General features: G+C 42.5%; 1 protein-coding gene and 1 non-coding gene across 2 annotated transcripts in view; both read left to right on the top strand.

Annotated features, from left to right (window-relative positions):
• The window catches only part of ZC3HAV1 (zinc finger CCCH-type containing, antiviral 1), a 67205-nt gene extending 51912 nt beyond the window's left edge, over positions 1 to 15293 (top strand). Inside the window, 4 exon segments of the mRNA XM_019948846.3 lie at positions 2123 to 2213; positions 3044 to 3174; positions 3548 to 3678; positions 11160 to 15293. Of these exon segments, the coding sequence (XP_019804405.2) occupies positions 2123 to 2213; positions 3044 to 3174; positions 3548 to 3678; positions 11160 to 11422 (616 nt within the window). The 3' untranslated portion in view covers positions 11423 to 15293.
• On the top strand, positions 8003 to 8109 carry LOC117313703 (U6 spliceosomal RNA). The gene has a single exon (XR_004528286.1). It is a non-coding gene; the product is annotated as a U6 spliceosomal RNA (small nuclear RNA).
• Positions 15294 to 16531: the final 1238 nt, after the last annotated feature.

Below are 16531 nucleotides of genomic sequence, written 5' to 3'. Positions count from 1 at the left end.
ATTTTTTTTTTCCTGGGTGATGAGTGATTATGTAAAACAGATGTCGAGGCAGGTGTGAAGTCTGTGTTCTAATTAGGTCCTTTTGGTTGTAAGAATTCAGGTATTCCATGGAAACGGGAAGTTACAAAAGGGATAAACGTGGTGTAGTAGGGAAAACAACGTTTTACAAGCCAAGGCTGGGGAGCTGAGCTCTCTGAGGGCCTTAGGACCGGGAGTTGGGTCCAAGTGCTGCTTTAGGGCCTGAGCAGCCTGGGGTCACAGATCTTTGCCTGTGACCAGGTTAACGGCCGGACTCTGGAGCTACATGTCTAGGCTCAGCTTCTGCCTGCTGCTTATTAGTTGTGTGCATTTGGACAAACTAATCACTCTGCATCCCCCGCATCTGTAACATGGGCTTGATCCTAGTACATTTGTCAAGTATATCTTAGCTGCTTTTCTTCTTATTCTTATTCCCCTGCTAAAAGACGCAGCAACCTTATCTGTATCTATGTGCATATCTGTCTTTATATCTCCTAAGACTTTTCTCTGGCTAATGCTTGACAATTTTAACCTCATTATTCCAATCTTTTTTTTTTTTTTTTTTTTTTGCGGTGGTACGCGGGCCTCTCACTGTTGTGGCCTCCCCCGCTGCGGATCACAGGCTCCGGACGCGCACAGGCTCAGCGGCCATGGCTCACGGGCCCAGCCGCTCCGCGGCATGTGGGATCTTCCCGGACGGGGGCACGAACCTGTGTCCCCTGCATCGGCAGGTGGACTCTATTCCAATCTTTATATCCCTTCAGCTGTACCTTCTGCCGCTACTACCCAATTTTCTCTGAATTTCTTAATTCCAACTCCCAAGAATTAGAATCGGATCAGCCTAGCCAGCTAAGCTTCCCTCCAGTTCTTTTAACATTCAAATGAATAAAGTAAAAATATCGCAGTGTTGAGAGGCGTCAAGTACACTCCCACCTGTCTCCCCTAGCATAATCCTCCACCTCTTCCCTCCCCTCCACAAATATCAGCTCCTCAAAGCTCTTGAAATATTCTGTATGATGAATGGTACGTAGTGATACTAAATAGTCAGCTAAGTGAGTGAGTGAATAAAATGAATTGAGAAAACTGTTCGTGGGCGGCTGTGGAGAGAACCAGCTTGAATCTTGCTGTCATGAGCCCAGAGGGGACACACTGCTTTAGGACAGACTAAGGGCTGTGAGTATTATTCTGAACAGTCCAAAGAGAAATGAACTATAGCGTTGTTGATGAGCACCTTACAACGTATTAATTGAATTTGTTCTGCACTATACTAGCATAGTATGGAAATCAGAGCTTGAAATATAAATTGGGGCCAATTTCTTTCATGCCAAAAGAATCTTCATTTTACAGAAGGCGGTATTTTTTTTTTTTTTTTTTTTGCGGTATGCGGGCCTCTCACTGTGGTGGCCTCTCCCGTTGCTGAGCACAGGCTCTGGACGCGCAGGCTCAGCGGCCATGGCTCACGGGCCCAGCCGCTCCGCAGCATGTGGGATCCTCCCAGACCGGGGCACGAACCCGTGTCCCCTGCAACGGCAGGCGGACTCTCAACCACTGCACCACCAGGGAAGCCCCAGAAGGGGGTCTTTAAAGAGTTTTTTTCCTTAAAGCATTTTTAAAAATTTAATTTTCTCATTATGGAAAATTTCAAACTTAAAATTGTACAATAAATCCCTATGTATTGTACATGTTAGTAGAGAACACCCACGTGTATGGTTACTCTGAAATACAGTTCATCCAGGAAAGGCAGGATTCTTTCCCCTATACCCCTATTTTAGTGTTTATCACTTGACAAAGAAACTGTAAGACAAACTTAATGCTAACACATTAGGACCTTTGAAGGTTAAGCAGAAATGTAAAAAAGAGTCAAGGCTTTTACATTTTAAATCAATGGGAAAATAACAATTTACCAAATTATGAATGATTACCACCTTTTTTAAAAGCATGATTACTGATATGTGTGTACCAGGAATATGCAGGGATGTAGTCCAAAGAAGATACAAAGGGGAAGTTTTCTGAGGAACCTCACCTTCGTTGAAGTTAAGCACAGAAGGTGATTTGGGCACATGAAACGGGGAGCCAGGTGAATTTCTTTCTGTCTTGTTTGCAGCCATCAGCAGGTGAGGACCCAACCAGAGCCTTTCACCTCGGTATTTAGTCCTCAACGGGGCACGTGCACCTCATCCTCAACTGGCTATGAGGTACTTGGTTTTTACTTTTTAGTGGGTGAATTGTTTAAAGATGGGACAAAGTACTTTGCTACAAATGTGTGTATTTGAATGAATGAATGAGTGAAGGAGTGAGTGAATCGCTTCTGCAAAACCCTTGAATCAAGATGCAAAGGCTGACATCTAAATGGTGATTGTGTCATGTGCCACTTTCCCAGAGAACAAGTCTTCTCCAGGGCACGTCATTGTTTCCAGAGTCCAGGCATACACGATCTCCTTGGGATAGATCCTCACAACAAACTTGTAAAATAGATATTCGATTCCCTACCTTACAGATGAGAAAACTGGAACTCACAGTAAAAGCGACTTGTCGTTAGTTGGAGTTAACAAACAAGTTTCTATGGGAGTTGAAGTGTGCCTTACCTCATCACCTCGCCTGCTTGGGGCGAGACTCTTCCTGGATCATTTAGCCTCCACATCAGACTCCAGCTTTGGGTGCAGGCAGCTCTGCTTGGGCTCCTTGGGTACCTCCAATGCCTCTGCCCCTGCACTGGCCTTAGGCAGGGAACTCACCAGGTCATTGGACTAACTAAGTCACACACCTGGGGATGGGGTGGGGACGCTCCGTTTGCCTTCAGGCATAATGCTCTGTTAGCCTGAAGTCAGCCTGAACAGACGGGCTCCATGCCATCTAGTTCATCACCGGAATGGACTGCCAGATGTGGAAGGCCTCAGCCAGCTTATCCCATCTGCTGTCAGAGGCCTGGCAAGGATACTCCGTGGCACAGGCAGCCATACATATGGACATATCATGCCTTAAATGTTTCCTGCTTCACACTCATATATTTTTAAATTTTTTTTAGTTGTTTGAGATCAATAATGACTCTCTGGAATATGCCAAAGTGAGTGAGCATTTCAAAGCTTCCATGAAAAATTTCAAGATTGAAAAGATAAAGAAGATCCGGAACGCAAAGCTCTTGAAGGCTTTTGAGAGGTTGGTGGCCACATTATCAGGTGTCTTGACATAAAGTTTGAATGGATTAGTGAAGATCTGTCTTTTAAGATTTACATTCACTGGTTCATTTTAGTAGTCAACAGTTTCTTCAATCTTTACTTGTGTTTTCGTTGTGTCCACTCAAGCTTCTCTCTTTCAGCTGCAGCTTTACAATTAAATGCTTTCATGTGTCTATCATTTAAAAGTTTTCATATATTTATTTTTTACAGCTGTTGCCTTAATGTTAGTAGCTCCATTCTGAAAGCTAGCAGAATAAAATTTTAAGATGATTAGACTTTGGTTGGGATTAATGTTATTAACGGGAGCGGAGGAGGAATGTTCCCGATACTAAGTCTCACATTTCTTATATTAGGAAGAAAAAGGAGATGAAGAGAGACGAGCGAATCCTATTTTGTGCAGTGAGACGCACCCATGTAGAGTCTGTCTGTGCGAATAATTTTGACTGGGTCATACATGGAATTTGTGACACCAAATATGGAAAAGGTTTGTATGGGATAGAGAAGCCGAACTAGTAGAAACCATCGCTCAGGCTCTACACATGCTCCTGTTATGAGATATATGTAATTATTTTGTATTAACCAGCACATCCAGGCTTTTACAGTCATGGAGAGAAAATAAGCTCATGTTAACCTGAAATGTCCAAAGTAGAGTGAGAAATTGCCGTGGGACTTGATCACTGCACCTTAGCCCTGCTTCCCTCCTGTCATTTGTGTTTTGCGGGAAGGGCAGGGCGGGGAAACCAAGGCATCTCATACATCTTGCAAGGTACTCCCCCTTTTTGATGACTTTGTCTACCATTGCTACTCAGTACCGGCCATGGCTCTTCCTGACCTATGCCCATCCTACTGCCACTGCTAGGTTCTAATCAAAGATGGGAGATGAGGCCTCTCCCATCTCAGGCCACACCGGTGGTCACACAAAATCTTTTCAGCTCTTTCTTTTTGTTCCTAAATTCCTTCATGCAACTCAAAAACCAAAAACCCAAAAGCCAACCAAACAAAAACCAAAGAATCACTCATCTTTTTTTCTTTCTTTAAAAAAATTTTTTTTTCGGCTTTCCTGGTGGCGCAGTGGTTGAGAGTCCGCCTGCCAATGCAGGGGACACGGGTTCGTGCCCCGGTCCGGGAAGATCCCACATGCCGCAGAGCGGCTAGGCCTGTGAGCCATGGCCGCTGAGCCTGTGCGTCCGGAGCCTGTGCTCTGCAACGGGAGAGGCCACAGCAGTGAGAGGCCCACGTACCGCAAAAAAAAAAAAAAAAAATTGTTTTTGGCTGCGCTGGGTCTTCGCTGCTGTGCATGGGCTTTCTCTAGTTGCAGCGAGCGGGGGCTACTCTTTGTTGTGGTGCGCAGGCTTCTCATTGTGGTGGCTTCTCTTGTTGCAGAGCACAGCCTCTAGGTGCGTGGGCTTCAATGGTGGCAGCATGTGGGCTCAGTAGTTGTGGCTCACAGGCTTAGTTGCTCCTTGGCATGTGGGATCTTCCTGGACCAGGGATTGAACCCGTCTCGCCTGCACTGGCAGGCAGATTCTTAACCATTGCACCACCAGGCAAGTCCAAGAATCACTCATCTTAAGGGAACAAGTAATAGTTTATCACATTTTCAAAGGGGGCTCAACTCATATAACTAAGATTAAATTCAACGCCCCTCCCCCCCAAAAGCAAGAAGCCAATCAGTCAGTGAACAAATATTTTTGAGTGCCTTCTATGTGCTACATGCTGGGGACACAGTGGTGAACAAGTTAGACATGCTCCCCCCACACCATTATTTTACATAATTTAATGATTGCAAATGTTCACCTGCTGTAGATGAAAAGAACAGGCCCTGTGGACACCTGAACAGGTTGGAGAGGTATTCCTAAGAACAGGTGGGGTTCACCAGCCTCATAGAGTCAGGAATAATTGGTCCAAGACATGGCCACGCAATAGACTTGACCCCAGGGCAGGGGAAGCTAATGAAGGGTTTTAAGCTGGGGAATGACTAGATGAGCATTTCTTAAGTTTCTTAAGTTTAAACACATCACTAATACCTACTGAGAAATGTTTGGAGATAGCGGAGTAACCATCTTGAGTGAAATATAACAGGTGTGACATTTAAACCCATCAGTTTCCCATGAGTCTCTTTTTTTTTTTTGTGGTACACGGGGCCTCTCACTGTTGTGGCCTCTCCCGTGGCGGTGCACAGGCTCCGGACACGCAGGCTCAGGGCCATGGCTCACAGGCCCAGCCGCTCCGCAGCATGTGGGATCTTCCCAGACCGGGACACGAACCTGTGTCCCCTGCATCGGCAGGCGGACTCTCAACCACTGCGCCACCAGGGAAGCCCTCTCATGAGTCTCTTATGTCAGAAGTCAAACAAATATTTCTCCTAGAGAATGGAAATACGGTATATATATATATATATACGTGTTCCCGGGTCTTGGCCATAACTGGCTCTAATGGTGACATTCTTGGATGCTTCGTCTGTTTCTCCTCTTTTATGAACAGAAGAGTGCTGAAACTCTCTGAAATGTATTTGGATGGCTTGACAGTGTTACTCACTGGCTGTCATTCTTCCTTTAACTTGGTGAAAGGGGAGAGTTGTTTGTGGCCAAGTATATGCCTTTGTGTAGCATGGATGCAAGAGGCGAGGAGGGTGCCTGCAGTTCTCTGGACGTGCAGGGTGTTCCTCAAGGAACCTTTCCCCATTCCACTCTCCCTTGTGAAGGTCAGGGAGGGGTCCTGCTCCTTGGCCTGTCTCTTGTTACATGGAATTAGGGGGTGTTTTTGTTCTGTTTGTGTTTTTTGTGGGTTTTTTTTTCAGCATGCGGGCCTCTCACCGCTGTGGCCTCTCCCAGTGCGGAGAACAGGCTCCGGACACGCAGGCTCAGCGGCCGTGGCTCACGGGCCCAGCCGCTCCACGGCATGTGGGATCTTCCCAGACCAGGGCTCGAACCCGTGTCCCCTGCATCGGCAGGCTGACTCTTAACCACTGCGCCACCAGGGAAGCCCCTGTTTGTGTTTATTTTTAATGTTGGCTTTCCAGTCCTGCCTCCCATGATGCTGTTAATATGGTCTAGATAGACTGGTATGAACCACTGGACCCATAATCTTGAAAAGATCAGGCAGTTATCTTAAAAGAGGCCAAGGAGCAGATCTCAAAGAGATGGCTACTCTCTGAGGGAAAAAAAAAAAAAACCCTGTTGCACACGTGAAACCCCTCTGGATAGGCTGTTGTCTGTGTAATTTATACATGATTATGTGTAAGAGGTGGTAAGACATGCCTGGAAGGATAGAAGGGCTCTGGGTTACATCTTGATAAACTGGAGTTGGAAACCAGGCATGTAACAGGACGTAGAGGAGAAGAGTGGAAGGCAGGTGAGTAAGCAAGTTCCTACAGGCTGGAAGGTGGCCCAGAACTGATCAGACTGGATTGAGGAGAAGAACTGCAGCAGTTAGGTGAAAGCCACCCACCTTAACAGCAGAGGAGATTATAAAAACTCAGATTTGGATAAAAAGCAGAAGCAAAGTGAAATTAGAAAAAGCACTTGTTTGGGGGGCGGCTAAGCAAGGAAGGACCTGTCCTGATACCAGCTGGATTCAAGACCCTAGACGGGTCATGTATATGGTCAGGGAACATGTTTAGGATCCAGGGTGCAAGATTCTGCCACCCAGGTACCTCAAGATGCCAAATGGTTAGAAAGAAGGAAACAAAAATGTCAAGATAATCTGAGTGTCTATGTAGAAAACTCCAAAGAGTCTCCAGGGCATTGGAATGTTGGTGTTCTACCGGGGAGTGCGACACACGCATTCCTCTGCTCCTGGACTCCCCTGTCATCTCTGACTTTTAGCCACTGACCACCCTCTGGGCCCAGACCCTAGGTCCCTGAAAGACTGAGTCAGAGGCAAGTTGGCCCTTTTTGACTCTCAACTGGGAGAGGGTTCCTTCTCCTGGTCTTATTCAGAGTTCTTTCTAGTTAACAAAGTCTGCCATTTTTTGCCATGTATTTCTAGATCCTGCTTTGGTAATCAAAAGCTGATCATAATTCTTTCTCCTTATATATTCCTTCCAAGATTCTAATTCTCTTTGAGGCAAAGTATGTGTCTGGCTAAATGAAGGATAGTTGTGTATAAAGAATTGGAGGGAAAAAAGCATAATATTTTTGACAGTATTATCCCATTATATCAGTTATACTGAATGAATGAAAAAATGAATCAAAGCAGACTCTAGAAAATCAGCACACTGTGAAGTCTGAGTGTGATCTCTAGGACAAACAAAAGCTAGCTATGCAAAAAAAAAAAAAAAAAAAGTTGAGAGAAGAGTGTTTATGAAGACGAGAGATTGACAAAGGCCAGGGAGGCTGTGGACAGCACAGCACAGCACACTTAAGGTGTGGTGAGAGTGACGAAAGATGAGGTGGTAGCCGTAGGTTGGGGTCAGATTCTTAAAGACCTTGCAAGCCATGCTAAAGGGATGATGGATTTTATCCTGAGGACAACTGCAAACCACCAATGGCTTTAGGAAAGAAATGACATGTCTCTGGCTACAGTGTGAAGAGAGGATGGGCAGGACCAGGATTGCAGGTGGAGAGAACAATTAGGTTGTTTCAGGAGTCCCGGCTAGAAATGAGGGTGGCCTACAACCACGCAGTGGCAGAAGGAGGGAAGAGGATGTTGGGTTTCAAAGGATCTGTTCCTTGAAAGGGGTATTTGCAACAGGACAGAGTCCAGGTCTTAGGAGAGTGGGCTAAAAGGTCGGGTCTTTGGTTTGGATCATTTAAGCTTATGTAGACTCCAGATTATATAAGCATGATTTAAAAACAACTGATGCTGTGCTCGCTTCAGCAGCACATATAGTAAAATTGGAACAATACAGAGACGATGAGCATGGTGCCTGCTCAAGGATGACACGCAAATTCGTGAAGCGTTCCATAAAAAAAGAAAAGAAAAGGAAAAAAAGGAGAAAAAAAGCCGGATGCTTTCTTCTAAAAATCAGTTATTTAGGGTGATGGTTACTCTTTTCTCAATGGAGAATGATAACAATGTCCTCCAAAGATCTATAATGCCTGTATAAAGAGTCATTCTTCATTCAGTTATCATTGATAAACAAAAATAATCATATTAGCACTCAGACTTTCTTAGAAGATAGAAAAAATTTAATTGAACAACTGTAAAAAAAAACTCAGTGCCATTAAGACATATGTACAGCTATCCCTGAATGTCGAAAATAGGTTTTATGGTTAATTCCGATTGCTTTAAGTCCAATCTGTTTTTACCAGTAATTCCATACTATTTACACCTTTTACATGCATAACTGGAATTCACTTATCTGTAAATGTTAGCATTCTGGAATGGCACTCAGGGTCTGAAAGAGTGAACAACTGTGTATAAGTAGCCCATGTTGCCATAAAATTTCTGTGCCAAAGATCATGTATGTTTATCCTCGGGAGCTCCCCAGAATCCATTTAGTCTTATGCCAATAACAGTGTTTTCTTTCTCAGCCCAGCACGTGTGTGGAGTGGGAATAAAGAGATACTAGAGGCAGGCAGCAAGAAGGAAGTTAATAGCTGTTAAGTGGAGAAGGAGGAAAAATGATCTGCAAGGCACAAACACAATTTTTTTTTCTCATGCTGGAGTCATTAGTATAGGAGAAAACAGCTCTATCCACCTTAGTAACTCAACAGGGCATCCCTCTGTTATAACACCATATGTCAGAATTAATATCTGCATCTGAGGTATTAGTAAAATAAAGGGTAAAATGAGTTTGTTCTGTTTTTTTTAAAATCAGAGAGGTGTGTATGCTTTAGAAAGATTTCATTCCAAAACAGGTTGAATTGTTTAGAAGTTCTAGAAATTGACATATGAGGAATTGCTCTTTGTAGACACTTAGGAAATGAAGTATGGGGCTTCCCTGGTGGCACAGTGGTTGAGAGTCCGCCTGCCGATGCAGGGGACACGGGTTCGTGCCCCAGTCCGGGAAGATCCCACATGCCGCGGAGCCGCTAGGCCCGTGAGCCATGGCCACGGAGCCTGTGCTCCGCAACGGGAGAGGCCACAGCAGTGAGAGGCCCGCGTACCGCCAAAAAAAAAAAAAAGAGGGCACAGCCTCTAGTCCTAGTTTGCTTGCGGAGGCTATAACAGAGCAGTACAGAATGCAGCTGAAGGAGCATCTTTGGCACAGAGAGGAGTGGGTGGCACAGTAGAAATGTGGTGGGTTGACTTTTGTTTGTATCCCTGGTCATTTTCCAAGTACCTATTGGCTCACTGCATAAGACTGTAAAAAGATCTTGATGGACCTACTAGTTCTTGAATTTAAGCTTGTTTTGGTCACATATCGGTAAGACAAAGGCAATACAACAGGAAAAAAAAAAAAGATGAAAAAGCAGTTCAGAGAAAAAAAAGATGAAAAAGCAGTTCATATATTGGCATATATGAAATATGCCAGTAAGCATATGAAAAGATGCTGAGTATATGCTAGTCTTCAGAAAATGCATATTAAAACCAGATCTTTTCGCCCAGTATATTGACAAAAATTAAAAGGACAGATAATATCCAATGTTGGCAAGGATGTGGAGAAAACAGGATTTTATTATGGGTGGTATCATTTTTAGATGACTTTTAGAGGGCGGTTTGTGATATCAAACTTTAATATGCTCATATCCTATGACTCAGCCACTATAGTTTTGCAGTCTGTTCTACAGAAATATTTACATGGGTTCTCAAAGGTATATTTACTAGGATATTTTAGCATTTATGTAGAAGGATGACTGGTAATAGACAAAAAAAAGTGAAACCAACCTACATTTTCGTCAGTTAATTTCAGGATTAATTAAATTAAATTATGACGCATTCTTACAGTGGAATCCTATACAGCCATTAGAAAGAATGAGTTGGGGTTAGATGTACTGACATAGCAAGATTTCTTGGACTAAAGTAGGAAAAAAAGTTGTAGAACAGTTCATATAGCATGATCCCATTTAGGAACAAATAAACATAAAACTTATCAGAGTTTATGTACATATGTGTATGTAAATACATAGAAACAAGTGTGAGAGTATTCCCACCAGGCCATTAACTGTGTTTGGGAAGGAGAGTGGGAGTGTAAATGGTAGGTCAGTAGAGCCAGACTTTTAGTTTTTAATTCTAAATATAGCTGGACATCATTTACCCAGAATGGCCTGTATCTGACTTATTCAGGATAAGCAATATTTCTGGAATTCAAACATCTTAATTATGGAAAAAAAAATCAATAATAACACCAAGCAAAAGAAAAGAAAAATGTATTAAACGTGTGTCATCGTAAATACAGCAAATTCATTTTACTTATTAATTTTTGCATAGAAAATCAGAATTTGCAATATATACTCCTTTAAAGGGCAGAAAAACATTGGGCAATAATAAAAATAAAACCAGGAAATTTTAATTTGTCAGGAAATGGTTGTTGATCTGCTGCGTTTGGAAACATCAGTGATTATCAGAGGTTGTTTTAGAATTGAGGCGATGGATCAACTGTCTGAAGAGCCCTGCCAGGGTCGGTTGTTTGCTCGTGCTACATCTCGTCCCCGTTTTCCCTTTTTCCAGAACCTTCCCATAGTAGTAAATGACTTTTCCTCCTTAGAATGTACACAGTATAATACTCTGTTAGAGTATCTTTGGTTTATCAGTTACAGTTCAACTTGCCTTGCATGAATTGGGCCACTGTGATATCAGCAGTTGCTCATGGTATCCGGTGGCTTAACCCCATACCTGTGAATCCTGCGGAGTAGCAGATGTTTCTGTTATTTCAGTAGGGTTACACACTGTATTCAAGTTTACTTGCATAATGAACATTTTTTTAAGTACAAAGGAAAGTTATAAGTATCAGTAAGCTATTGCTGACATATATACTTGGTCAATGCCTATCATGGGATTATGTGTAAATAATCTTATAAACTGTATATCTTCTTTTATAATAATTCTTAACCTTTTTCTTTTCCTGATTATTTCTAGGAAATTACTTCACAAAAGATGCCATTAATTCCCATAAAAATTGCCTGTGTGATCCCAAAAACATCGTTATGTTTGTAGCCCGAGTCCTGGTTGGAGATTTTATTGAAGGACATAAGGCTTACATGAGCCCTCCTCTGCGGTATGACAGCTGTGTGGATACAAGGTTGAATCCCTCTGTTTTTGTCATCCCTCAGAAAGATCAGATTTACCCAGAATATGTGATTGAATATACGGAAACTGACAAAGCCTGCGTGATTAGTTAGAAATGTTGGTTACAGCGTCATAAAGGATGCCATAACTATTCTGTTCACTTATAGAACCAGACTGCCCCAGATAATAGTTAAACTTACATTTCCTCTCCTATAAATGCCTTTGATCAGTGGTTCCCAAACTTTGCTGCACATCTGAATCATCTGGGAAGCTCTAAAACATTCCACTGTCCAGATTTCACCCCATTCCAACTAAATCACTTTTTCTGGGGATGAGAGCCAGGAAGAGGATTGAAACGTGTCTAAAGTTTGGGAATCACTGCCTTAGATGTAACTGATACAGGCTCACTTCTAAAACTTCTGTAATTGCAGCAAACTTTCTCTCCCAACTACTCTTTTAGTTTATTGCATGACATGGTTTTGTTTTGGTTAAACTGAAAGAAAATTAATTTGGGAAATTTGAGAGAAATTTAAAAATGCCTATTGAAATAAAGAGATAAGACAGTACAAGCAAATCTTGGATGGAAGATTGTGAAAAGTTGGCAGAAAATTCTTAGGGATACACTGGGGAAAAAAATGTAAGGGCAATTTAAATGCTAGCACGGACATAACTGCAGTATTATACCTTTTCTTTGTGGTGAAACTGATTTGGGGGCATGCATCTCTTTATCTCTACGTTTATTTAGGACACTCCATCCAGGTTGACTCTTTCTGAAATTCAATAAAAAAAGCTGCTCAGTGGGGCTCAGAGAGAAGCAACCAACTGGAGTTAACTGCCCATTTGGGCTCTACGAAATGACGGCAAAGTAGACATTTATATTCTAACTAATACGATTACAGAGAAGGCTTTTTTCAGGTCAGACTTTCATGAAGTGTTGGTTGGTATCTTGGGGGACTGAGTTGCAGTAACCAGATTCACACAAGCACGACTGAGAGATCTGAGAGCTGTTGTAGTCGTTCCCTGTGGCAGTTGAGGCTCGTCAGGAAATGAGGAGCAGGGCCCTCTGCTGAAGGATGGGCCCCTAAGGAGGTGAGATGAGTTTCCTCGTGAGACAGAATCAGAACGAAGAGAACAGTGCCCCAAACAAGGCTCGCACCTGCTAGGGGCTTCTTTTTCTAAATATGACGGATTGTGTGGAATTGCAGCACAATCAGTTTTTAGAGCAGCTGAGGTGCCTGGAACAAGAGTTCCTTTCTTATTACGAATCAGGGTTTTCCTTCTAATTTTCGTTTTCAACATTGCATAGGAGTCGCCAACATTTCCTGTTACAGTTCCTTCCAGCAGGTATGTTATAAAAATTAATTAGCATTAGAGTTGATTTTATATTAGATTTTAGAGCAGTGCAGAGATCTCTACAGCTCCTTGGCTTTTAAAGAGCTCCAACAGTAACAAATGTATAAGATACGTTTTAGGGTAGGGTTATTTTTTGAGAGGCTTGCCGAAAATATTTTCATTTGCTTATTTTTTTCATTGTAGCTTCTGTTTTGGAGTTTTCACTTCCTGATCTTGACCCTCACATGGTAGAGATGCTATGTATCCAACTCTGTCCGACTGCCCACTGGACATCTCTAGCTGGATCTTTCACAGCCGTCTCTAATTCAGCATGTCCACAATTGAGCTCTCCATCTGCCTATCTCAAACAAATCAGTTTTTCCCCCAGAAAAACATCTGCTCAAGCAGAAATGCAGAAGTCATCCTTTCTTTCCCTCCCCCTGCACATCTAAGCAGTTCCCATGTTTTCCTCTTTAAATATCTCTTTGTCGCCTTTTAAGTTGTTCTTTGCTTAGCAGCAAGAATTTAAAACTTCTTACTTTCAAAACACAAATCTGATCATGCCTTTAGAATAAAGTTCAAAATCATCATCATGGCTCCAGAGGCTCTCTCCCTTCCCTATCCTCTCATTTATTTTCTTTCACAGTCACCCTGGCTTTCTTTCAGTTCTTCGGTGCCCCTTTTAACCTAGCTCGGTGGTTCTCACCCAGCATTCCTGCCTTTTTTTTTTTTTTTTTTTTTAATGACAAATACTTTGTAACATCCTCTTCATTATCCTCAACATGCAATTCAGTGGTAATATACTCTACCTATAAACAATTTTAGAAGGAAAGTAAAAATTAAATAAAATTAATATCAACATAAAAGGGGATGAAAGGTACATAACTTGGGCACAACTATACTACAAGACCTCATTAAGTAGTCAGACGTTTACATCTACTTATAAAGAATAAATTTGAACTTAAAAGAAGGTAGGAGATCAGAAGCTATTCTGCATAAAGAAGTATGGGAAAATAAAAAAGCAGGGATACGAGTGGACATTGGAATCAAAACTAGTGATACAAAAAAAAAAACAAAAAAAAACTAGTGATACAGTAACTTATCTGCATATGATAATACTTATTTCTATAAGAGAAAGAACGAACCCACCTTAACTGAAATGAAGATACTATGCAAGAAAATATAGGGACTTCCCTGGTAGTCCAGTGGTTAGGACTCCATGCTTCCAATGCAGGGGGCAGTAGTTCGATCTCTGGTTGGGGAACTAAGATCCCACATGCTGTGTGGTGCAGCCAAAAAAATTTAAAAATTAAAAAAAAATAATAAAATAAAATAAACTTAAAAAAAGAGAAAATCTACAGATTGTCGAAATGGAGAAAATGAGGAAATAACTATATTCTTGCAGGCGAGCTCTAGGTCATACACGAATGTCTAGTGAGACATTCAAAATTCGTATAGCATGCAGAATAATTACTTATTGTGAGGAGCTGTCCAACGTATTGCAATATATTCAGCATACTTGGCTCTCACATACTAAATGCCAGTAGCGCCCTCTCCCCCACTGCCACTATGGTGGCAACCACAAACCCTATCAGATCTATTCACCTCTTTCAGAGCAATTTGTAACATCCCCTTCGCTGTCCTGAGATGATTCAGATACTACAATCTACATGAATTTCTTAAGAAATGAATTTACTGCCCTATCTATTATAATGGAGAAACAGAAGGAAAGAAGTTTGTAATAAAGATAAAATGAATATCAATGTGTAAATGCTTCAGCATGACCACGCTATACGACATCATGAAACAGATACCTACTTCTACTTATAGTGAATAGGTCTGGATTTAAGAGTCGATCAGAGGCTATTTCCTGTAAAGAAGTACAGGAGAAGGAAAGATTATTAGTATGGGTGACACCAGAATGAAAACCAGTATTAGGGTAAGTCATAACAGACCATATACCTTCTCTGTATGTGGGAAGGGAAAGAGCGTAGTTACGTTAATTGAAATAAGGATAATAGGACGAGACAAATTACAGATTGTCTAAGAGGAAAAAAGGAATTATATTTTCTCAGGCGAGCTGTAAGTCCTACATAAATGTCCAACAGGACATTAGAAAGTCGTATAGGGTACCGAATAATTCTTTGTGTGGGACTAACCCATACACTGCAGGGCATCTGTTTTCCCTAGCTACACCCACTCAATGCCAGTAAAAGTCCGCAATTATTGTGAAGCCAACAATCCGTCAATTTCTAAAATACCACAGTGAGAACCACTCAGTTAACACCTAGCATCTTTAGATTAGCTTACTAACCTCCATAAGGAGTCTGTCTATAGATTAAATTGGATGCTTGCGTCCCGGATCTCTGGTTTTTAAAACACTTTGCGCCTTACTTTGTTCATTTTAAGCATCTGTCCAACCTGGCGTTGTCTGCTTTCCGCATTAGAATGTGAGCTCCATGAGAGCTGAGTCACCCTGTCTTGTTCACTGTGCCACCCCAGATACCTAGCTGACTGCTTGATATGCTGATACATTGGATAAATTTTGTTGAATAACGTAAGCTCAACTTCTTATAATTCAGTAGTTGTATTCCTTCCTGTTCTTCTCCAAGCTCCATTTGAGATTATCTAATAAAAGGAAATAAATATTAATTTTGGCTCTGCTGCTTTTATTTGCTCTATTTCCAGGTATCTCCAAAAAGATAATCAATTGCAGACACCCGTTTATTCAATGGGGGATAGAGGATGTGTGTTGCCCCTTCCAGCTTCATCACTGCAGGACTCAATGACCAAGGAGCCTTTAGCACACTGCCAGGGGAAGGTGGGGTGGCTGTGATGCAGAAGCCTGCAGTTGGTTGGCACATCTTTTGTCTAAGGGCTGAGACAGGGAGACGCTGGAAACTGCTGACGCACCTTAGGGGTGGGAACAGGGCCAGGCTGAGGCACAAAAGTTAAAAAAATGTAAATGATCTTCAGCAGAATTGTCCTATCAGTCACTCCTTCAAAAGCCCTTCTCCACTCTTTTTTTTAAAAATAAATTTATTTATTTATTTAGGCTGTGTTGCTGCACGTGGGCTTTCTCTAGTTGCGGCCAGTGGGGGCTACTCTTCGTTGCGGTGCGCGGGCTTCTCATTGCGGTGGCTTCTCTTGTTGCGGAGCACAGGCTCTAGGCGCATGGGCTTCAGTAGTTGTGTCACGCGGGCTTCAGTAGTTGTGGCTCGTGGCCTCTGGAGTGCAGGCTCAGTAGTTGTGGCACACGGGCTTAGTAGCTCCGCGGCATGTGGGATCCTCCCAGACCAGGGCTCAAACCCGTGTCCCCTGCATTGGCAGGCGGAGTCTTAACCACTGTGCCACCAGGGAAGTCCCCACTCATTCGTTTTTATTTATTATTATTATTATTTTTTTTTTTTTCCGGTACGCAGGCCTCTCACTGTTGTGGCCTCTCCCGTTGCGGAGCACAGGCTCCAGACGCGCAGGCCCAGCGGCCATGGCTCACGGGCCCAGCCGCTCCGCGGCATGTGGGATCTTCCCGGACTGGGGCACGAACCCGTGTCCCCTGCATCGGCAGGCGGACTCCCAGCCACTGCGCCACCAGGGAAGCCCCTCATTCGTTTTTAATCATAAAGCTTTGGATGGAGAGAGAAAACCTTTATATGGCAACATAGATATGATTAAAGTGAAGGTAAAATTTGCCATTTGATATGGACTTCAATGTAAATAAAACAATGTATAGCCAACCCATTGCTGTCAAAAACACCTACATTCAAATATACAAAGTGGCATCAAACCAAGCATGAGCAGATGTTTGAGTTTTTCCACTTAGTCATTTGTTCCATTTGTTTATTTACTTTGCCGTAGCAGGCTCTCAATTTTTCAGAAATGTTTGATGT

The sequence above is a fragment of the Tursiops truncatus genome, chromosome 9, assembly GCF_011762595.2.
Source record: "Tursiops truncatus isolate mTurTru1 chromosome 9, mTurTru1.mat.Y, whole genome shotgun sequence".
Taxonomy (NCBI): Eukaryota; Metazoa; Chordata; class Mammalia; order Artiodactyla; family Delphinidae; genus Tursiops; species Tursiops truncatus.
This window is presented reverse-complemented; position numbering and strand designations above follow the sequence as displayed.